Source organism: Carcharhinus amblyrhynchos, chromosome 3 (genome assembly GCF_965287045.1).
Source record: "Carcharhinus amblyrhynchos chromosome 3, sCarAmb.v2.hapA, whole genome shotgun sequence".
NCBI classification, from domain to species: Eukaryota; Metazoa; Chordata; class Chondrichthyes; order Carcharhiniformes; family Carcharhinidae; genus Carcharhinus; species Carcharhinus amblyrhynchos.
Window position 1 is genome coordinate 93,453,115 of NC_137326.1, and position 23,659 is coordinate 93,476,773.

At 39.7% G+C, this 23,659-nt stretch overlaps 1 protein-coding gene across 1 annotated transcript in view; it reads left to right on the forward strand.

The window, feature by feature from the left end:
- Positions 1-23,659, forward strand: part of farsb (phenylalanyl-tRNA synthetase subunit beta) — a 58,381-nt gene that overhangs the window by 24,389 nt on the left and 10,333 nt on the right. The window contains exons 15-16 of the mRNA XM_080185536.1: positions 5,834-5,951; positions 12,074-12,226. Of these exons, the coding sequence (XP_080041662.1) occupies positions 5,834-5,951; positions 12,074-12,226 (271 nt within the window). The remainder of the gene's footprint in view (positions 1-5,833; positions 5,952-12,073; positions 12,227-23,659) is intronic.

Below are 23,659 nucleotides of genomic sequence, written 5' to 3' on the forward strand. Positions count from 1 at the left end.
TCCAAACTCCGTGGGCTGGGCCTCGACTCCTCCCTCTGTGACTGGATTCTGAACTTCCAAACTCACAGACCACACTCAGTAATGACAGGCAACAACACCTCCTCTACAATCATCTTCAACACTGGTGCCCCACAAGGCTATGTCCTCAATCCCTTACTATACTCCTTATACACCTATGATAAGCTAAATTCCCTTCCAACTAATTTTCCTAGTTTGCTGATGACATCACCATTGTGGGTCAGATCTCAAATAATGACAAGGTGGAGTACAGGAAAGAGCTACAGAATCTGGTGAACTGGCGCGATGACAATAATCTCTCTGTGTCAACAAAACGAAGGAGACAGTGACTTCATGAAGTGTAGTGGAGGACATGCCCCTGTCTACATCAATATGGATGAAGTAGAAATGGTTGAGAGCTCCAAGTTTTTAGATGTCCAGATCACCAATAACCTGTTCTGGTCCCTCCATGCTGACACTGTAGTTAAGAAAACCTACCAACGCCTCTACTTTCTCAGAAGACTAAGGAAATTTGGCAAGTCTGCTATGACTCTCATTAGCTTTTACAAAAGTACCATACAAAGCATCCTTTCTGGTTGTATCACAGCTTGGTATGGCTCCTACTCTGTCCAAGACCGCAAGAAACTACAAAGGGTTGTGAATGAATCACTCCAACTGCCTCCCACCCACTGACACTGTTTACACTTCCTGCTGCCTCGGAAAAGCAGCCAGCATAATTAAGGACCCCACGCATCCTGGATGTTCTCTCTTTCACCTTCTTCTGTTGAGAAAGGGATACAAAAGTCTGAGGACATACACCAACCAACTCAAAAACAGCTTTTTCCCAGCTGCTGTCAGAGTTTTGAGTAGATCTATCTCACATTAAGTTGATCTTTCTCTGCACCCTGGTTGTGACAGTAACATTATGTTTTGCATTGTCTCCTTTCCTTCCCAATGAACAGCATGGTTTATATAGCGTGCAAGAAAAAATACTTTTCACTGTACACTAATACATATGACAATAATAAATCAAATCAAATACTGTCAGAGTGATTGCAGTCCAGTTGAGCTGGAGTAATGAGGAAGATGCTTTAGAGATGCCTGGAGGCAGGGCGAGAAGGATGTAGAAAGGTGGTTTGCATTTGTCATTCTCCCACAGTTTGACAGTTTTGAATTTGAGATCAGTTTTTGTTCATGGCAGAGGTGGCTGCCTGAAAGGAAGGATTTGTACGTGGAATTCCGGGAAAGATTGGCATGGGTATGAGAAGTGATGATATGTTCAAGGACTTTCTATAACTTTGGAAGTCAAATAATTAAAGCTAAAATCCAAATGACTCTTCTTCTAAAGTGTTCGTAATCTTGCTTACACAGTCATCTGTTGATCAAAAGTTCCTTAATTCAACTGATCTAACATGTTTTCATTCTATATTCATGGTAAATGCATTGTTGATCGTCCTTCAAATTTCTATAGATTTTGAAATTGGTTCTGCAGATTGGATGGTGCCAAATGTAACCCCAGAAAGGAGGGAGAGAGGAAGCGATGAACCTGTTAGCCTGCCATCAAAAGCAGGGAAAATTCTTGAATCTAATAAATGGGATATTTGGAAAATTTGGAAAATTGGGAGAATCAATGGGCCGTATTTTACCATTTTGATTCTAAATGATGGGTGGACTTGAAACTGGGAGTGTTTCAGATCTGACTTTTAGACCCATCCTTTGGCGCCCCCATACGCGCTTTACCTGAAAAGATATCAGCGATTCCGAATCATGTTGCACAAGCCTGTGGGCAGGGCTTAATGCGCCCGAAACCTGTAACTCCGTTTGGCGCTTCCAACTGTGCATGCGTAGAGAAAAAAAAAGATAGAATACTACTCCCCTGCCACATCCCTCCTGGGCCTGATAATGCCTCCCTGTGGTCTCCACACACACTGCCCCACCCCCACAACATTACTGACCCCCGTGTTGAATTTCAAAGGGACTTGGATATCCTCGTTCATGAGTTTCTAAAAACTAACATGCAAGTACAGCAAACAATTAAGAAGGTAAATGGTATGCTTACCTTTATCACAAGAGAATTTGAGTATAGGAGCAAAGATGCCTAACTGCACTTATATAGGGCATTGGTGAGATTGCACTTGGAGTATTGGGTGCTGTTATGATCTCCTTCCCAAAATATACTTACCGTAGAGAGAGTGTGACACGGGTTCATTGAGCTAATTCCTGGGATGGAGGGATTGTTCAGTGAGGAAACACTAAATAGACTGGACCCTTATTTTCTGGAGTTTAGAAGAACGAGAGTGACCTCAAAGAACAAAGGTAATTACAGCACGGGAACAGACCTTTCAGCCCTCCAAGCCTGAATTGACCATGCTGCCTGACTTAATTAAAACCCCCTACCCTTCAGGGATTTGTACTGCCTAGAGTAGATAAGATTGTGGGATGACCTCATCAAGGTGCTCAGAGAGTTGAAACAATAAGATAACGTGGATACAGAGAAACAATCTCCTTTTGTGAGTGAATCAATAACAAAAGGACATCATCACAATATTAGAGCTAGACCATTCGGGTGTTAAATCTGGAAACACTTTCTTGTATGAAGAGTAATAGAATTATGGAACTCTCTCTCCCACAAAGTGCTGGGACAATGTCTTTAGGGTTAAAATGGGTTTCTATTGGGTAAAAGTACCAAAGGACATACAGTCAAAGTTTAGGTGCAACCATGCTGGAGCACATTGAGGAGTTGAATGGCTTCCTCCTATTTGTCTGCTCCGATCATCCTAAAATATTTAGCACTACGTTTCTATTTTGGTGTGTTATTCCAAGCAGCGCTTAGCAATAACATGCTTGTTGATGGTCAGTTTAGCTTCCGCAAGGGACACTCAGCTCCTGAGCTCTTTGTGCCAACATGGAGGTGAGGTGGGAATAACTGCTGTTGACATCAAGGCAGCATTTCGCCAAGTGTGGCATCAAGGAGCCCTAGTGAAATTGGAGTCCAAGGGTCTGAGGGGGAAAGCCCTCTGCCAGTTGGAGTCATACCTGGCACAAAGGAGAAGGAGGTTGTGACTGTTGATGGCCTCAGCCCCAAGATATCACTGCAGCATTTCCTCAGGAGTGTGTCCTGTGTCCAACAACTTACAACTACTACATCAACGACTTACCTTCCTTCATTATTATCAGAAATGAGGATGTTCACTGCGCAATGTTCAGCACCATTCACGACTTCTCAAATACAGAAACAGTTTGTATCCATATGCAACGACCTGAGAGAGATTCAGGATTGGGCTGTTAAGTGGCATGTGACATCCATGCCACACAAGTGCCAGGCAGTGATCATCTCCATTAAGAGAGCATCCAATCATCTCGCCTTGGCATTCAATGGTATTTCCATCATTGAATCTCCCACTATCAATATCCATGGGTGTTACTGTTGACCAGAAACTGAACTGGACCAGCCATATTATCACTGTGACTACAAAAGCAGGCCAGAGGCTGAGCATAATATGGAGTGTAATTCATCCCCTATCTTCCCAAAGCCTATTGACTATCTACAAGGCACGAGTCAGGAGTATGATGGAGTACTCTTCACTTGCCTGGGTGAATGCAATCCTAACAACTCCTCCCATCCACCACCTTCAGCATTCACTCCTACCACCACCACCACTGGCGCACAGTGGCATCATTGTGTACCATCTACAAGATGAACTGCAGCAACTCAACAAGGCTCCTTTTACAGCACCTTCCAAACTTACAATCAATATCACCTAAAAAGACAAGGGCAGCAGATGCACAGAAACTCCAGCACCTGCAAGTTTCTCTTCAAGTCACCCACCATATTGGTGTTCCTTCATTGTCACTGGGTCAAAATCCTGGAAGCCCCTTCCTAACAGCACTGAGAGGATACCCACACCACATGAATTGCAACAGTTCACAAAGGTGCTTCATCACCTTCGCAAGGGCAATTAGGGACAGGTAATAAAATGGCTGGCTGAGAAAGCCACATCCACATCCAATGAATTAATTTTTTGCTTAAAACTGCATTTCCTTATTCAAATGATTGGATTTTTTTTTGAAAAACAGGAGTCAGTCCATCAAAAGGCCTTGCTCTTGTCATACTTGCAGGATTCCCGTTGAAGGGATACAGGTTTGCCTCTTTTTCATTGATCATTGGTGTCTAAGGCGTGGCCAGTTGATGCAGCAGTTTAGAAGCTGAAACAGAGGCCAAGTTCCCTGCCATCAGAGATAGTCACAATAAAAAGCCTCAGAACAGCAGGTTAAATTTCAATAGGTTTATTATGAGTTTTCGGAGCGCTGCTCCTTCACCAGGTGAGTGGGCCTGATGAGATGGTGATACAAGTGGTGGCGTTAAAAAAAATTTGCAAAGCAAGTGGAGTTGTTAAATGGTTAGAATACTGAAGATGTTTCAGAACTTGTTATTTGAAAGGCTTAGTATAAACAATATACTTGTTTTAAAGGTCATTTCGACCTTCATTTACCTGCATTTTGAGTTGAGTCCATGAGTGTCTAATTGTTTGGATTAACAGCTATGACCGGTGAATCCAGCTTTTAATTTATAGATTTGAAACAAAGCTTCACTTCAATGCACCTTTCTCAACTAAGTGGTGGTGTTATTGAAAAGACCACAAGGTGGTGTCAGTGTTCCAGTTTGTGGATTTTTAACCCAGTGTGATGAATCACTTCACCACTCCTTTCTTTCTTAAGTCGTAAATATAATTCTTAAGTTGAATTGAGTGGTTCTAGTAATTAATAATTATTTAGGAAGGGGACGTTTAACTCTAAAAGAAGCATTAACAGATACACTTCCTGTTTATATCTAAAGAAGGATGTGCTGGCCCTGGAAAGGGTCCAGAGGATCATTCGCAAGAATAATCCCTGGAATGAAGAGCTTGTCATATGAGGAATGGTTGAGGACTCTGGGTCTGTACTCACTGGAGTTTAGAAGGATGAGGGGGGATCTTATTGAAACTTGCAGGATACTGTGGGGCCTGGATAGAGTGAACGTGGAGAGGATGTTTCCACTAGTAGGAAAAAACTAGAACTAGAGGGCACAACCTCAGGTTAAAGGGACAATCCTTCAAAACAGAAATGAGAAATTTCTTCAGCCAGAGTGTGGTGAATTTGTGGAATTCTTTGCCACTGAAAGCTGTGGAGGCCAGGTCGTTGAGCGTCCTTTAAGATGGAGATAGGTTCTTGATTTATAAGGGGATCAGGGGTTACGGGGAAAAGACAGGAGAATGGGGATGAGAAAAAAATCAGCTATGATTGAATGGCAGAGCAGACTCAATAGGTCGAGTGGCCTAATTCTGTTCCAATGTTTTATGGTCTTATATTTATCATTAATTTCTGCGTTTGTAAAGATGTAGAATATGCGGATTTTGGTTCCAGCTGAAAGTGCAGTTGTATTATTTGACTTCTGTTTTTCAAATGGTCAAACGTGCAGTTAATATTTGCTGTTCGAGGATTGTTTTTATTCTTTCTCGGGATGTGGGTGTGTTTGGCTAGGACAGCATTTATTGCCCAGTCCTAATTGTCCTGGAGAAGATGGTGGTGAGTCACTGGTTGCTTCTTCACCTAAAACAACAATAGTTTACTCATTTTCAGAGGAGCTATTCTGTTTTATGATTCCCCTGACTACTTTTAAACCAATTTGGCAATGGTAGCCTTTATTCTATTGGCTGCTAAAGCCATGTGTTTACCCTTAGCAGTGAGTGGGCACATGTGGTGGATCTTATCTACTTTGACATATCAAGTTCAGGATATTCCTTGCTGATAAAAGAAAGCAGCTCACTTATAGCATCCATCTTTCTCTTTGATTTAGGTAGCTCGTACCACTCTTCTGTCTGGTCTGCTGAAGACAACTGCAGCTAATAGAAAGATGCCACTGCCTCTGAAATTATTTGAAATTTCTGATGTTGTCCTGAAAGACCCTTCAAAAGGTACTTCTATTTCATTAAACATGATGCCCATTTTATAGTGAATTGCTGTCTTATTTTTAATCCATGATTGTTAAAAGTGATTTTAGAATGATATTTTCCACACAATCCTGAACGAAATAGTTTGACCAATAGTTTTTACTCAGACTAATACCCATTGCTCGCTCCCAGTCCATCAATGATTCAAATCCCACCAATGCCATCAAAGCCTGCCAATATCCAAGCCAATCGGAGTTCTGGCTTTTTCCTCTTGTTCAATTAAACTTTGGTTTGAGTTTGATTGGGTGGCGCTGCGCTGGATGTGGTATCATTGTGTGCCAGTGCCTCGTGATGAGAGATGTAGTTTCTTCCCCTTTATTGGTAACTAGTGACTGGCGAATCCAGCTCAGAAGTACCCAGTGTGAGATGGCTATTCAGTCCAATATTTTTCAAGGTGGTTGGAAGTAGGAAGAGGCAAGAGAAAAGAAAAGGGGAGAGAGGAGTATAAATTATGTAACTGATTTGTTTAAGATATTGTTTTATAATCTCTTGGATTGCTTTCTTTAGCTACTGGGAGATTGATTCTGGGATATTCCTGGCCATTCACAAGGTCTCTATATCTAGTAGTGATAGCCTTGATTACTGTCAGGACTGTTAATATTATAACAGTTTCATCAAGTGGAATTTAGTTTAAGGCCGCATATTAACAAATTGAATGCAGGTAAAACATAACAAGTAACTCAAATTTAGGAACTGCGGTATGTGCACTTCGTGAATACTGAAGTTAAGAGAAAACTTAAAGATAGAAATATCTCAAAATGCTGGCAAAAGAAATAAAGGTTGTCTGTGTCTGGCAGCTCTCAAACGTCTGCAGGTTATCAAATTTGGCACTAAAGCAAAGAAAGTTTGGCCACCTCTGGGTTATACAGTTGTTGGCACTTTGCAACTGATCTGCCTAATAGCCACCTTTCCAGCAGGGGTCACCATACTGATCAAGACTAGGATCTGTGGATAGTATTCTTCCACAAATAGTGTTAGCAATTGTGCTAATTGCAAAGTCCCTACTGCTGCTTGATAGTGATCATTTAACCCAACATGTACTCAGAATTGAGTCTGAAATCTGCCCGATCTGCACTTCTTAGCTATTCATTAAATTATCAGAGACTTAGCCCAAAATATTATCAATGATTGTGACTTTATTTTTAGTTCACCAAAATATGATCATTTATAATATGAAAGGGTAGAAATCACACTCTGTCTTTTTGCAGATTGCTTGCAAGTTCACCATGTGGATTATATTGTAAAACTGAAATTCACCTGGTTTTCAAAAACAGAAGAAGTTGCATATACAGAATATCAAATTAAACATCACAGAACTTTTTATCCTTCCTACTCCAGAAGGAAAAATTATTTTTAAAAAAATAAAGTAATGGTTTACAAATTAAGAAAAAAATCATAGAACAGAATAATTCCTGAAATAATTCCGTTACATTAATCAAAACATTGACTTTAATTTATTGAAACTTATAACTTGAAGCCATCCATTTTGATATTTTTTAATATCAGTACTTGCAAGCAGAAACCTGCTCTGCAGGTCTCTTCTAGTATAACTGATAATTTAATTTCCATTATTTTCTAGAATGCAACAGTTGAATTTGACTTTTGCCCAGTACTCCTGCTGTTTATGAATGAGGGGTCAGCAATTAATTTACATAGACCTATATAATTGTCTCTGAAATAATGTAGTGTGAAAAATACAAATTTGCTCAGTTCTGAAATAGCAATTGGTGCGTATGCTCACACATTTAGAAGGTTTCCTCTGAGTTACTGGAGGGGTTCATGCGTAAGGAGCCACATACCAGTGATTGTTCCCAGAGGGTGGAAAATTGGCAGTAGAAGGAGGGAAAAATTGGACTCAGATTTTTGCTAAACTGTCTGTGTGAAGAACTTTTTTGCATTTTGAGTTGGCAATCTCCCGACCAAGGTATTGTGTTGAGTGCCAATTGTGTAGACGGATGTACTCAATGCCAGTTAGTGCTAACCACTAAATGTTGCATTGAGTACATCTATATCCACAAAGAAACAACTGGAATGCTATAAACCAGGAATTCTGAGCAAAAGGCAAATTCAAAGCATGCCACTTCAGCCTCATATCCTGCATCTGTCAGAGGTCAAAATGGAACGACAGACGTGTGCGGTAGAAATTCAGTTAGTCGTGCAGCCAGAGATCTGCTTAATATCTTAAACAAACATCATTTACCCATTATAAGCTGCAGAGAAATTCTTTCATGACATTGTAACAATATTTTTGTTTAATTACTTGAAGCTACAAGGATATAGTATAAGTATTTTATCTGATGTTTTGTATTCTCTTTATTGATGGTAACCAACTCTTGGCAAAAAATAGTTTTTCTTTGTGAAAGCAGAATTGTGTTCAACATGAAGTATTTTTTTCTGACTAATGGTTTCAATGGCCAGATCATTTCTGTTTGAGAAGATAAGCATTCTCAACTTGACTCGACAAAACTCAAACATGAGAGAGAATTCCACCACTGGTCTTTCAAGTAGTGGGTGGTATTGAAACAGGAAGCATAAAAGTGTGAAATGAAGAAAGAGTATTTGGAACCTATCATTTTCTAATGATTCCAGCTCTATTAAATCTTTAATTGATTAAGTTCCCTTCTAATGCTTAACTCAACACATAGCTTCTGGGCTATGTAACAGCCTATTGTCAATGCGTCATAAGAACACAAGAACTTCATAGCCTTCATTGAGACATGGAGACGATGTGAAATGCTAGAGGAGAAGTGAGAATTAATGCTCTTGTTATCAAGACAACATTCTACCAAAAATGGCACCAAATACCCTTGACGAAACAGAAGTTGTTGAAGCGGGGGACAGTCACCGAAAATTCCCTCCAGTGGCGGGAGTCATTATTGAGGCAAAAGAAGTTGGTCATCATTGTTGACAGGCAATTATTGTAAGCTTCAGAAATCACAGATGTCCCTAAAAGCAACCTGCAGCAAGCTTGAGTTGACAAATGACAGGTAACATTTGTGCCACAAGCATTTTTGCAATGGCTATTTCCAACCACCTCCCTATATAAATCAGCAGCATCAGCGTTGGCTTGCTTTTGTAGCTGTGGTGTTGATATGGCTGGTACAATCAAGCTTGAAGTCAATGTCCACCAGCTTTGCAATAACATCATCTTTCAAAGAGCAGATGGCAAAGTGGCCGTCATTAGGATCAGAGAATCCCCACAGTACAGAAGGAGGCCATTCAGCCCATCAAGTCTGCACTGCCCTCAATCCAAATCAGGCCCTATTTCTGTAATCCCAGACATTTACCCTGCTAATTGATCGACACTAGGGTTAATTTAGCAATCAACCTAACCCGCCCATCTTTGGACTGTGGGAGGAAACCAGAGCACCCGGAGAAAACCCATGCAGACATGGGGAGAAAGTGCAAACTCCACACAGATAGTGACGGGAGGCCAGAATCAAACATGGATCCCTAATGCTGTGAGGCAGCAGTGCTAACCACTGTGCCACTGTGCCACCCAATGGCACAGTAGGTCAAGAAGCCTAACTGAGTCATCATATCATCAGCTTGACTGCCAAAGCAAGCCAGAGATGAGCTACTGAGCAATTAGCTCTCAGTTGGGTTCTCTAAGCCCCTTCACCATCCGCAAGTCTCAAGCCAGAAATATGATTGATGTTCATGACTTAGACTCCAGAAATACTTGAGAAACTCTATACTATTTAAACCAGAACTGTCTGCTCGTTTTGTAGAGTTTATGCACATCTACCTGGAGCCACCGCAGGGGCATTGCAGCTGGCATACATGTTCTCATGGGGAGTTGGTGGCGTAGTGGTACTGTAACTGGATTAGTATTTCAGAGGCCCAGGTTGATGATCTGAGGACTTGGGTTCTGTGGACCATGCTGGTGGAATTTGAATTTGATGAATAAATCTGGAATATAAGGCTGATCTCAATTACAGTAAGAAGTCTCACAACACCAGGTTAAAGTCCAACAGGTTTATTTGATAGCAAAAGCACTAGCTTTCGGAGCGTTCGCTTCTCCTTTGTCAAGGGAATAATGAAGCCCATGGAACTATCATCAATCTTCATAAATACCTGTCTGGTTCACTAATGTCCTTTTAGGGAAAGAAACCTGGTCTGGCCTACATATGACTCCAGACCCCACAGCAATATGGTTACCCGCTGAAATGGTCTAGCAAGCTACTCAGTTAAAGGAGAATTAGGGTTGGGCAACAAACACTGATCTTGCCTGTGACGCCCACACCTCATGAAAAAAGATTTTTATAAACTTGCTTTGGCAACATCATCCAGCTCCAGGACTTCTACCACAAGAATGATGTCATCTTCATGTTCCCCCCCCTCCAAGTCACTATCACTATTATTGTTGAGCCAAAGTCCTACAATTCCCTGTCTAATTTATGGGAGCATCACCAGCACAGACCCAGAGCTACATGCAAAAAATTGTTAAAGAAAAATTTTAAAGAGCAGCCTACATCGTGACAAATCCACACAACATTATTTTGTGCTTACAATGGCCATTGGGAGTGATCAGAAGGATCTGCTCCAAGTTGTTATGTTACAACCGTCTTTTATACAGACCACATGAATATATTCAAGTCTATGGATCTAATCACAGCAGCCATCTCCTGTACAGATCTAATCGGATGAGTATATTCAATTCTGTACAGATCTAATCACGTTCTTCAATACAATGAATTTCCTACCTTGCCTACCCAATAGGTCTTTACAAGAATACAATTATTCCCATAATTAAATTACTTGTGTGGTTATAGTTTTTTTTTGCCTAGGGCATTCCATTCTTTGTATGTCTTCATTTTATTTAAGTCATGCTATCTTTTAACCACTCTCAAGCCATGCTAACCCATATTAGTTAGCTTTTTATTTACATTCTACTTTCTCAAAATCCAGCAACACCGTCATCATTACCATGATGACTATGAATGGGCAATGAATCCAGTCTTGTCAATGTCACGTCCTGGGAACAGGTTAAATAAATTATGCAAATCTGACTTGTACAGAAGTATCAAGGGAATCTTTCCAGAAGAGCTATTGAAAAGCAGACTCACTTGGTTGTAATCAATTGCAATTATGATGATCAATTTAGTAATTCAAGGTTACACATTAACAATTGATTTTAGTTGGGGAATATCTGTGCATTAGTAGGTCTTTAATAAAGGCATCTAATCCAGATTTACGTTGTCTGGATCCTGAAAGTTTAGAACTACTATTCAGCGGTACTCTGTCATGGTGAAATGACTTAATTCCACAGCCATCAAATACAAACATCCTTTTCTACATTCTATAATCCTGCTTGTTTGGCACCCCATCCACCAGCTTAAACATTCACTCCGTCCACCATAGTGATGGCAGTGTGTACCATCTACAGGATGCACTGCAGCAACTCACCAAGGCTTGTTTGGTAGCACCCTCCAAACCCCTGACCACTACCACCTAGAAGAACAAAGGCAGCAAGTGCATGGGACCACCACCACCTGCAAGTTCCCTTCCAAATCACAGACCACACACCATCCTGACTTGGAAATGTATCACCATTCCTTCACTGTCAAAACCTGGAATTCCCATCCTGACAGCAGTGTGGGTGTATTTACACCATTTGGACTGCAACAGTTCAAGAAGGCGGCTCACCACCAGCTTCCCAAGAGCAATCGGGGATGGGTAATATATGCTGTCCTTGCCAGGGGTGTCCATGCTCCATGAAAGAGTTTAAAAAAAAACATATTGGGCACGCTTCTCCAATCTTGACCATGCCCGCCCGTCTGCAGGTGAGAACGGAGAATTTGGCGTTCCAGCCAAAACCCCATCCACTTTCAGTGGCACCGGAGAATCCCAGCCGCGATTGAGGATGGAGGTTTTTTGGCGATCATCTTTTGTTCTTTCTAATGATCAACATCCGTGTTGTTTCAGTCAGTTGTTGGCAGTTTTCTGAGGTTCAAGAACTTACTTGAAGGTGCATTTGCCTTCATTGCTACCTTCCCCTAATGCTGCCTTGTGTAAATTGTTTTCTTGTGACTATTGTTTAGTTTGTATACTGAGATCGATGTTTTAAATTCATTGGAATACAGATGTTGGTGCGAAGAACACCAGGCGCCTCTGTGCCATGTACTACAACAAGAATCCCGGCTTTGAGGTGATCCATGGCTTGTTGGACCGTGTAATGCAGCTTCTTGAACTGAAACCAGGAAAAGAGAATGGATATTACATTCAGACTGCAGAAGGTGAGCGGTGTTCTTTTTTAAGATTTATTCTATATATTCAACTTGGATTCAGCATCATCAGCCATTTCCCTTGGTACACTTCACATCCCTGATAATCTGAAGTGTGTTTCGATTGCCGAGTATCCAGAATAAAGAGGTTTTGAGACCCAGGGAGAAATAATAAATCTTTGGCACTTTGCTAGCTTACTGAAATGCAGCATCCCAAAGCATATATAAACAGCAATAATATAAAGCAGGTAATTTGTTCTGATGGCAGTTTTTGAGGGACAAATTCTGGTCAAGTCTCCACCTCTTTGAGTAACAGCGTGGGATCTTTGACAAGCATGGGATTTTGCAGTGGAGCCTTTGATTAGAAATACATTTCATTGTGGTACCCTCTAAAGGGGATCCATGTGAACGGGTCAAGCAGACATGTAGGTCCTTAATCAGTCTGAACCATTAAGGAATTCTTAAAGAGCAATCTCGAGTTTAAATTGGGAAGTTTAATTTAGAACTTTGAATTCAATGTCAAAACACACATAGAGGTGAAAGAAAGGGAAGGAATGAGAAATGGGAGTAAGCATTTAGCCCCTTGAGTCTGTTCACCATTCTGATCTGAGACCAGACTCCCCACGTCTACCTTTGCCCTATACTATTAATACCTTTGGGTAACGAAAATGGATCAATCTCACATTTAAAATTTACCATTGATCTCGCATCAATTGCCATTTCCAGAAGGGTATTTAAAACTTCTACCACCCTTTACGTGCAGAACTGTTTCCTAATATTGCTGAAAGTTCTGGCTCGAATGTGAGATAGTCCTCTGGTTTTAAGCAGCAGGAACAGTTTCTGCTTACCCAGTCAACTTCTCTTAATATGTTAAACTTCAATCAGTTCACCCCTTGCCTTTCTAAATTTCAGGGATTATGATCCTAGTTTGTTTAATCGCTTGTAATTTCTGGGTGAACCTGTTGTAAGTTGTGCTGACGTGATGTCATGATGTGACTGTTGATGTTTGAAATAGAGGTGGGAGGGGTCAGGGCGGTCGGCAATATATGGTGAGACAGGAAAATGTATTTAAATCAGGTTCATGTCGGTTGTGGACGTGAACCTGACTACATCACCAGCGAGAGACAGCGAAAATCGTAAGCTGCAATCTTGCTAGCGAGATCTGTGACTTCCAGCTTCCACCGTATCTTGAGTCTCTACCAGCATTCCTGTGGATGGCAAGCGTAGGCACCAGGTCCCACCCATCAAGTCTCTAAAAATAAGGAAAATCTGAAGGAATTAACTCCACACTTGTAGAAGTTAATTTTCCATGCCAAAGAGGTTGTTTGGGTGTATTTAATGCTTATCAAGCCATTAAAAATCTGCTTACTCTGGAACAGATGAGCTGTTGCTCTTTTTAGCTTGTTTAGTGGTAATTATAGTAATTCAATGCATTCCATGTGTTTTAATGATATCTTTGGATGAAATACTGGTATAGCACTGCTCCTGGAGGAGCAGGACAACACAGACAGCGACTTTTTAACTTTTTATTTATCTGCACATGTGTGATCACTGAAAGTTATGTCTGATTTACACATTAATGGCAATGTTACCATCGCTTTTTTTTACTGCAGAAAAATCCAGGCCATAAGGCATAGGAGCAGAATTAGGCTGCTCGGCCCATCAAGTCTCCTCTGCCATTCAATCATGGCTGATATTTTTCTCATCCCTATTCTCCTACCTTTTCCCCATAACCCTTGATCCCCTTATTACTCAAGAACTCATCCATCTCTGCCTTAAAGACACTCAATGACCTGGCCTCCACAGCCTTCTGTGGCAAAGAGTTCCACAGATTTGCCACTCTCTGGCTGAAGAAATTCTCCCTCATCTCTGTTTTAAAGGATCATCCCTTTAGCCTGAGATTGTGCCCTCTGGTTTTAGCTTTTCCTACTAGTGGAAGTATCCTTTCCACGTCCACTCTATCCAGGCCTCACAGTATCCTGTAAGTTTCAATAAGATCCCTCCCTCATCCTTCTAAACTCCAATGAATTCAGACCCAGAGTCGTCAACTGTGCCTCATACGACAGACCAAGGTTTTATTTTGCAGACCATACGTCCCTGACAATGTTGTATTCCCTGTACAAAAGTGTCAGCCTGGATTACGTGCTGAAATCCTGCATTAGGGCTTGAATTTGGAATAATCTGACTCAGAAGTGGTAGTGCTGACATTTGCTAAGCCTATATATCCTCTTATCCATGTTAAGTTGCGAACCTGTTCACTTCATTTTTTTTAAAACGTTTGCCAAATCCCTAATAACAGATAGCAGACTGGTTTAAATGTCAATGGCATTTTATAGATGATGTTTAGTATGTTTAATGTTTTGAACCATGATGTAAATGCCAAAGTATATATTTCAGTAGACTTTTTGTTATATACATTTGCATTATTGTTCCACAATACACTACAATGAAAATTTAATGCAGAAACAGTTGGGGAATCTAGATTCAGGTACTTTATTATAATCTGAGAGTTTTTAAATGGCATTTTTCCATTTGACTTTAACTATGTTCAAAAACTTCCCATTGTACCACAATCTGTTTCAATTATAAATGCAAATCAATTCTTTCAATGGCAGATTAGGTTTGCTCTTAATGTGTTAGGAGACTGAAAGATGTCGATCTGAAACAGTCTGTAATCCCAAGAGATTTTCTTTCCACCACCAGCAAACTAGTATACATAATCCTAAAAGTGCTCAATATGTGCTCTGCCCTTTTGGGGAATCATACGTTCACTGTCCCAACACTTTTAGCTCATGAAAAAATATCAAAACTAAATCTTTAAAAGTACCCCCTGGAAGTGTATTCTGCAGTTTTTAAAATGCACACACAAATGAAACTATTGTTACATTTTTGGAAATGTATTACATGATCAGAAGTACCATGCAGCTAGTAGATGATTTCACAGTGGTTCAGGGTGTCCAATGCGTGTAACTCACAAATTTGCTCTGAGGAGAGCTTGATCATTTCCTTTATTTTAAATATTGCTTCTTGCACATTTCCTGTCCATAGTTTGTTGATTGAAGTAACGTAAATTGGTCAACAAGTGGCTCTGTTAATATCTGTTTAAATCTCTCAATCTTATTATTTCATTAAACTTGAACCAGAAGAATATGAAGCGGTTGTAGTGGAGAGTACAGTAGGACAACAAACTGCTAGCATTGCCTAGTTATTGAAAAGTTAAATGGTATGTTGCAGTTTGTGAAATTTACTCTGCTGATTGTCCTATTTTGTACAAATGCAGGAAAACATACTTTCATTACATGACATAGACCAAAAAGAGTGCCCCTGTTTTTCTTGTAATAGTCACATCACAAGTTGAACAAAGATTAAAATCTTGTGATCAAGTCATGTGGTATGAAAATGTAGAATCACTGGAGTGAAGGGGAGAAGGAGTCAAATGCAACAGACTGTCATTGTATTTATTTGCATCTATAAGCAGTTAGTTCTTTCTTGTATGCAAAATACATTTGAGATGTTATAATGATGTCATAACATGCTGTATAAATGTGAGTTAATTTGTTTATTCTTAATCCTGAGTTGTTGAGAAAAACTTACCAGTCCAACTACAACTTTTTGACAACAGTGTTACAGTAACGTGGTTTCAATACCCAGAGCAGTCTGGACTATTTTAAGAAAGTGAGAGGTAAATAAAAATCTGGCAGTGCCGTGTTGTATAGCAAAGATTTTCAGGCTAACACAGTTAGGTCCATTAAGCATTCAAATTTTCTTTCATTGTCCAGCACACATAAGGAATTTGATCACAGCTCTTTAAATGTCCCAGTTGTCCTTATAGTAAGTGACCATGTTTTCCAAAAACACAGAAATGTATCTGGTGTTTTCACTGTCTGCTTTCTGTGGGAAGAAAGAGAGCAAACTTGCTTTTGCCTGGTGCTTTTCATATTCTCTGATCTCACGCTATTTTTACAAACAATGAATTATTTTTGAGGTCAGTTAATTTGGCATACAACTCAGAGGTTAAAGCAAGGACCTTCATTGCATGTCGATTCAGTTCCACTGCAAATTTACCAACTGAATGAATCTGAGAGTAGGCCACTCTATAACTGTGTACACATTATTTTTAATTTGTTCATTACACAGTTCTACATTAGTGGGATGAATTAACTTAGAGGAACTTCAGACAATTTATTTTGTATTCATATGGTACCAATTCTCAACAGAAGTTTCATTTACATTTACTCAGGAATATTTCTGACATCCTAACCATTTTTTGGATGTAAAATTCACAGGGCCACCTTGATCCAAACCAGAATGCACTGTCACATTGAGTGCAGGGCAGAAGTGAAGTTTAAACAAGAGATGGAAGAGAGTGAAAACAGTTCTAGATTATTATTCTAGACAGTTCTAGATGTTGCAGGATTTAGATTGTACTCGAGAAAATCAGGAAAATGGAAAAGCCTTAGAATGGCAACAGATAAAGTTTACCAGGATGTTACCAGGGATGAGAGACTTCAGTTATGAGGAGTGGTTGGTAAGGTTAAGACGGCTATCCTTTCAATAGAGAAGGTTAAATGTAACTAAACAGAGATTTTTACAACGTTGAGGGGTTTTTGAAGGAGTCAATAGAGAAGATTGATTTCTTGTGAGTGGGTCCTAACCAAAGGTCAAAGACTTAAAATTATTAGCTAGAGAGAAGATGAGGAGAAATTCTTTTCATTTGGAGAGCTGGAACACTATCTGACTAATTGCATATATAATCTTAAAAATTGGGTTGAATAGGTACTTAATCATTAACTTACAGGGTTACGGACAACAGACAGGGGTTTATTTATTTTATTATTAGTCACAAGTAGGCTTACATTAATATGGCAATGAAATTACTAGCACGATTGCTCTTTCAACTAGCCAGCAAGAGCATGACACTGGGCGGTCTCTTTCTATGCTGCAAGTTTCAATGACGGAATAGCTTTTACAAATGGGCAGGATAATCATTGCAGGACTCTGCAGATAACGCATGAGGAAATGTAATTGTGTCATATTGGATTTTCTACTATGGTTAAACATTCTACCATTTGCCATGCAGAATTGTGCCAAGAAGTTTTGCTACAAATTACCTGTAGTTTGAGTAAAATCCTTCATTTAATGAAGGCTGTCTGAAAGATGCTGCAGCCTTTAATTGATCTTCTATACGCCATGACTTGTTATGTCACTTGCAGAGCAATGCAAATCCTTCATTTTTTGCCCTTGTAAAATACATTTTCTCATAATGCTACTAAATTCTGACCTCTATCCATCTGTGAAACACCTGTGCAGGGGTATAGCTGACTGGAAATAGGGATGAAACTGTTGAGTGCCATTTGCCTTTCTGGCGATTGTGTGTGAAAAGTGATCCTCACTCAGGCTGCACGAAATGGAACAGAGATGCAGTAGGTGGCCATTCTGAGTAATATTGTATCATCAAGAGATTTGGTGATCCTGTTACAGCTTGGATATGGAACAGCAGCATTAGCAAACAAGCGTAGCAGAGCAGACAGTGCATGAGTCAGATGTCTGGTCTAGTTACCATCTCCAGGGACCAGGAAGGAGGGTTAGTCCATTATGTGTAGAATGGAAAGGTGTAATAGTGTTATAACATAATTATCGTTCACTGTGCAACATCATTGAAATTTTCCTTCAGAGTATAGAACGTGATTTTATAATCTAGGTTATTAGTGCCATGGGGTGCTATTAAATCATAATAAGTAATTGAATGGATTGTCTCAAGTTATTTTGGTTAGAATGAGGGAATTGTAAGGAAGATCATTCCGTCATATTTTATGCATTGCTTATGAAAACCAACATCTTTGTATTTACTGGCGCAAGGCTGAGTTACAGAGCAGGAATCTATTCCAAGAATATGTTACATCCAAGTCTATATCGGTTTATCTTTCTTCACTATGTGCTTCCTCCTTCCAAGTACAGTACCAACTGCAGTAAAAGGTTTGCTTTGCACTGTTATGATCTCAGTAGAGGTCACTAACGTATATTCAGAAATTCAAAAACTCAGCCACAAAAGAATTAAAACAAAAGAATTTTGCCATCCCAAAAACAAAATAACATGAATGCTAACGACTGCACTCTATCTAAAAGTCAGTTACATTAAAGATATTAAAAGTACAAAGTATGCAGTTACTTAGACTCTAAACTGAACTTCTTAGCTCAAATTTCCTTCCAAACCCAAACACTCCAAAACTCAAGTCAGCTAGTTATCAGAAATTAGAAGATTAAACACTTGGTCTGGGCACTGCTTCACAGATTAATATCAGGGTTGAGATTTCTGGACCTTCCACTTACTCCTGGCAAAGATGTCCTTCTAAACCTCCTCCAGCAATCCCATACTTGTTGACTCTTAGTTCAATTCAGCCACTGCTAATGCTTTTACCATAGCTATCTTGGGTCAGAACTTCCCTGGGTCTAATATTCTTTAACTTTGGAGTCTTGTTTCTAGAATCGTCTCTTCACATCTTGGCTATCCCATATGTCCATAACTCACTGTTACTAGAGCCTGTCAGTTATCAAGGTTTCTAAAACTCTTTCAGCCAACGCACAGGATTTCAACTGAATCCTACTAGAAAGAAATGTTCCCTGCAGCCAACATTTTCTGAACTAAACCCAAACTGTTTGAACTCAGAACCCCACACCCAGGAACCTACTCACCCCTCTAATTAACTCCTGGTTGACTTCTTTCTTTTCTGTTTCTACTTTTCTGATCTTCCGGGCAGCTCAGTTACAGGAAGCAAGCTGCAATTTTGAAGAAAAACTAATCCAGAGAAACTAGTTCTTATAAGGAAATCACCCAACGTAAAACATGTTTTTTCCTCAAAAGTATGTGAACCAGCACCATATGTTTTGTCAAAGTAGAATTTCAGTTAACTTGCTTCCGTTGAAGTGCGTCTTTAGACGAACATCCCTATGATGGATTGTACAGGAGGAAATCCAAGCTCTGATTGTAGAATTGGTTGATGGTTCCCACTCTTCGTTTACACAGAGCAGGGGGTCTACAGTGTTAGGCTACATGTGCCAGTTAGCCACATATCATTGCGCTTCCTGCATAACCTGTAACATTGACAACAAATCACCAAGTTATGGAAAACCCTTGTCTAGCACGTTTAACTTTCTGTTATTAGGAACTGTATTTTTTAAAGTAGCTTCTTTTCAAATGTAAGACTTGTTCCACATTCTCATTTAATTACTCAATTAATTTAAGTTAACAGAAAGATTTATGTTTTCAAGTTGATTTCTAAGTTTTTCACGATCTACAATCAATGTGATAATTTAGGAATTACCCACTTGTGAGACGGCTTTTAAAATTTAAGCATGGAAAGGCAATGTTGCATCAAAAATGTCACTGGGTTGTGGTGAACCTGATAGCTTGTGGCCACAAAAATGGACGTGGCCCATGATTTGACACCCGGTTCTAAAGGATGCTCTTGCTGTTTTCAGATGCATTGTGTTTTAAAGGGGGAAACTGCTTCTGGATGTAGTGCTCAATCATCCCCATTATCATGGGCATAGAAATACTATTAAACATTTTTGTGGAGATATCTTAGTCCAATATACTTACTGTGTGGGTAATACAATTTGTATTGCAGGTAGGAGACTGCTGTAACACACTTAATCCTTAAAGGATTTCAGGTGGCTGTTGACTCTGTGAAAACAAAGCAGGAAAGTTTTGAGAAGCCTCTGAACCTCAAGATGGCTTTTATCATGTTCTTGCATATTTTGGAAATGTGTACTGAAGTATTTGATTTTCCACAGAGCATTGGTAATTTAGTTGTCAATTATTCAGAATAGTGATACAATTCAAAGGCCATTAAGACTTAGGGCATTTAAAAAAATGTCTCAAGCAGTTTATTGGTACAGTATGAAGCTTGAGTGTATAACATGGTAACACTGTCATTTTTTAGTTAATTTTTTGGAAGTAATTACATGGGCCAGAGTTTCCAAGAGGCCATATTTCATCCAAATAACATAAAAGATTGAGGAATTTCCAGCGCCAATTATGTCCAGTGCAAATTGAGTTTAATCATCTTTTGCACTAGTTTAAAAATGCTGTACTAGAAGTTGACCCAGACTCCAGATTGAATTGATCAACATTGTGTGCTTTCTACTAATTTGCAGATCTTTCATGAGACGCTTAAAATTAAGCATTTTTAGTTGCAATGGCATTGATATGCATGTTTTAAAAAAACTTTTATTTTAAAAAATTTATTTTAAAAACTGACTAATGTTGTATAGATTTTCAAAATATTTTACAATTATCTGAAATAGCATGACGGACCAGACACATTGCTTAAAAGTTATCATTTTTTGTCATGAACTTATTTGCAAGTGTCTTAATCAAATTACACCAAATTACCACTCTTAAATTTATTAAGTAATATTTTTCAATGCAGACATTTAAAAAAAAATTTTCCAGTTCGCTGATCGAGCACCTCAGTTCATGAAAGACTTTCAGTAATATAAAAATAAGTCTGTGTGCAAACTTGAGTAAAACAATTCACTTTGCAAAACGAATGCAGTTTATGTCCAGTTCAGTGACTGTGGCCAAAGTGGAAATTGTTGGCCTTGACGATTGGTACTTTTTTAATCTTGCGTTTCTTTCCAAGTGAAGTTCTGCATCATGTAACAGTAAGAGGAAATGAAATAGAGTTATAATGGGGCAACTGATTACGATTTTTAAATAAGTTGGGCTGAATCTGTCCAAAAAATGTCAAAGTGTCAGCGTCTGACTGAAAATTGGCGTGTTTCTCTCCAGAGAAGCAGGCAGCCTTTCTCCTCGCACCAGATCTTGTGACACTTTGACAAAATAAAATAGGTCTTTCATTCCATCATATTGAAGGGCAGGACTTAAACGCGCCAACAAAATAATCTCCTCCCACCCCATCACAGAGGTCTTGAGTCTGTCCCCACACTCCCCACCTCACCCTGCCCACCCCGATCCTATTGCCAAATTGGATATTGGGGATTAATTTTAACTAGAGCGTAATATTTATTTTGTGACAAACTACCAATACATATTGACCACGCATACATTAATCATTGTGAATTAGAGATCTTGGATCTTCTGTTTCTCTGCTCTTTTAAAATATTGGCTGACATTATGCTGAAATTATACAATACCTTCCCTACAGTAATTTCTCTTGGTAAAAAATGCATTGGGGGAACAACTCAGAGTGATGGAACTGAAATTGTCAAATTCAATGTTTCAATCTGTTGATTAATAGTGACTTCACTGTCTTCATTCTCCCTTCCTAATCCAACAAAAGATAATGAAAGCCAGATTGCTGCGTTTTGATTGAATTCATGCAAACATAGAAAATATGCACACTTCTTATTGTATTTTAGATATGTGGGGGTAAATCATTTGGCCATGCCTACCGCAGGAATCATTTTGAGAGGGCTGGCCAATTTCATGGACCATTGAAAGAGCCATTGACCTCAGGTGGGAATTTCCAGTACCGGGGCGGGCTCATTGTTTTAAAAATCTGACATTTCTAGTGATGTTATGAAACTCTGCTGATGATATGTGTGCGACTGCCCCAACCTGAAATGCTGGTTTCCCATGATGTATTGCCTTTTGGATATTAGTGAGAAACATTTGCGAAAACAGTGAAAACTTAGGCCTCTCTTTTGTTGAGTAACAATTGAAGAGTATTTATTAAAGTGGAAGAAAGATAATAAAACACTATAAAGAACAATCTTGTACTTCAGCACATTAACTTAATCCTTCAAAGACTGAAAACCCAAAAGTATCTGTCTTCCCTGTAATCCTAAACTGTCAAGACCTTCGTTTCCCAGAAAACAACCAAAAACGAACCTATTGGTCAAATCTAGCCGGTGACTACCACACTGTTCAACTTAAGTGACCAGGATCTTGGAATGGTCCTTGGTTCAGCAAAGGAAGTGATCTACAAAAGGTTGTGAATGTAGCCCAATCCGTCACACAAACCAGCCTCCCATCCATTGATTCTGTCTACACTTCCTGCTGCCTGAGCAAAGTAGCCAGCATAATTAAGGACCCCACGCACCCAGGACATTCTCTCTTCCACCTCCTTCCATCAGGAAAAAGATACAAAAGTCTGAGGTCACGTACCAACCAACTCAAGAACAGCTTCTTCCCTACTGCCCTCAGACTTTCGAATGGACCTACATTGCATTAGGTTGATCTTTATCTACACCCTAGCTATGACTGTAACACTACATTCTGCACTGTCTCATTTCCTTCTCTGTGAATGGCATGCTTTCCTGTGTCGTGCACAGGAAACAATATTTTTCTCTGTATGCTAATACATGTAACAATAATAAATCAAATAAAATCAAAAATCTTTTGCACAAACTGGCTTTTGCCTTCTGCATTTTCTCTCTAACCGAGTTGTTTCCTGATCATGGTTGCCTTTCTCCTCTACTCTTATTCTGCCTTCAACCCTAATCTCTGGCTGAATGGTTCCTGGGGATAGCTGCCTCTCTCTCTCTTGCTGCAGCTGCGTGTAGACTGATTCCCAGCTCACAGCCTTCTGACTAATTGTTTAAAGTTTATTTATTAGTGTCACAAGTAGGCTTACATTACACTGCAGTGAAGTTACTGTGAAAATCACAGAATTGCCACACTGGTCAGGTAGCATGGCCAGTGCACCTAACCAGCACATCTTTCAGACTGTGGGAGGAACTTGGAGGATGCACGCTGACGTAGGGAGAACATTCAGACTCCGACAGTGACCCAAGCCAGGAATTGAATCCGGGTCTCTGGCACTGTGAGACATCGATGCTAACCACTGTGCTACCTTGCCAAATGCAAAGAACATTCTGTTCCCTGTTCTTTCCTTTCTCTTCGTTGCTGCCTAGACCTGGTTTACAAAATACATGGCAGTTTGATTTTACTTGTGCAAAAATAAAATAATTTTTAATAGCATCCTGTCATTTTGTGACAGAGTCCAAGGATAAAAGTCATTATACCAATCCAATTTCCATTATCTCAGGAATACACAGTCGAAACAAGATATAGGAATCTGACGAGCCCAATCAGTTTTAGGGTTTTGAAAGGGATCACCACAGTGATAGTGGGTGTAATGGATTTGACCTTCTAGAATTCCCTAGATTCTAGAACATTCCCCATGGCTGGGATTCTCCATTCCCACTGCAGTGGATGGGGTTTTGGCCGAGTGTCAGATTCTCCATTCTCGGTGTTAGCAGGGATAGGGTGAACGAGACAGTGCCGCTCAATGTATCCATTTTCTGCCAATGCAAATCTGGTGGCAAAGCAAGCTTGAAGCAGCCATGAGGAGGCTGCAATAGAAGATGGATAGGTAAGTAATGGGGCAAAAGTATAGCAGATTGAATATAAAGTATGGAAATGTAAAATTAACTATGTTGGAAGGAGAAATAGTAAAGCAGGAATTTTTATTTAAA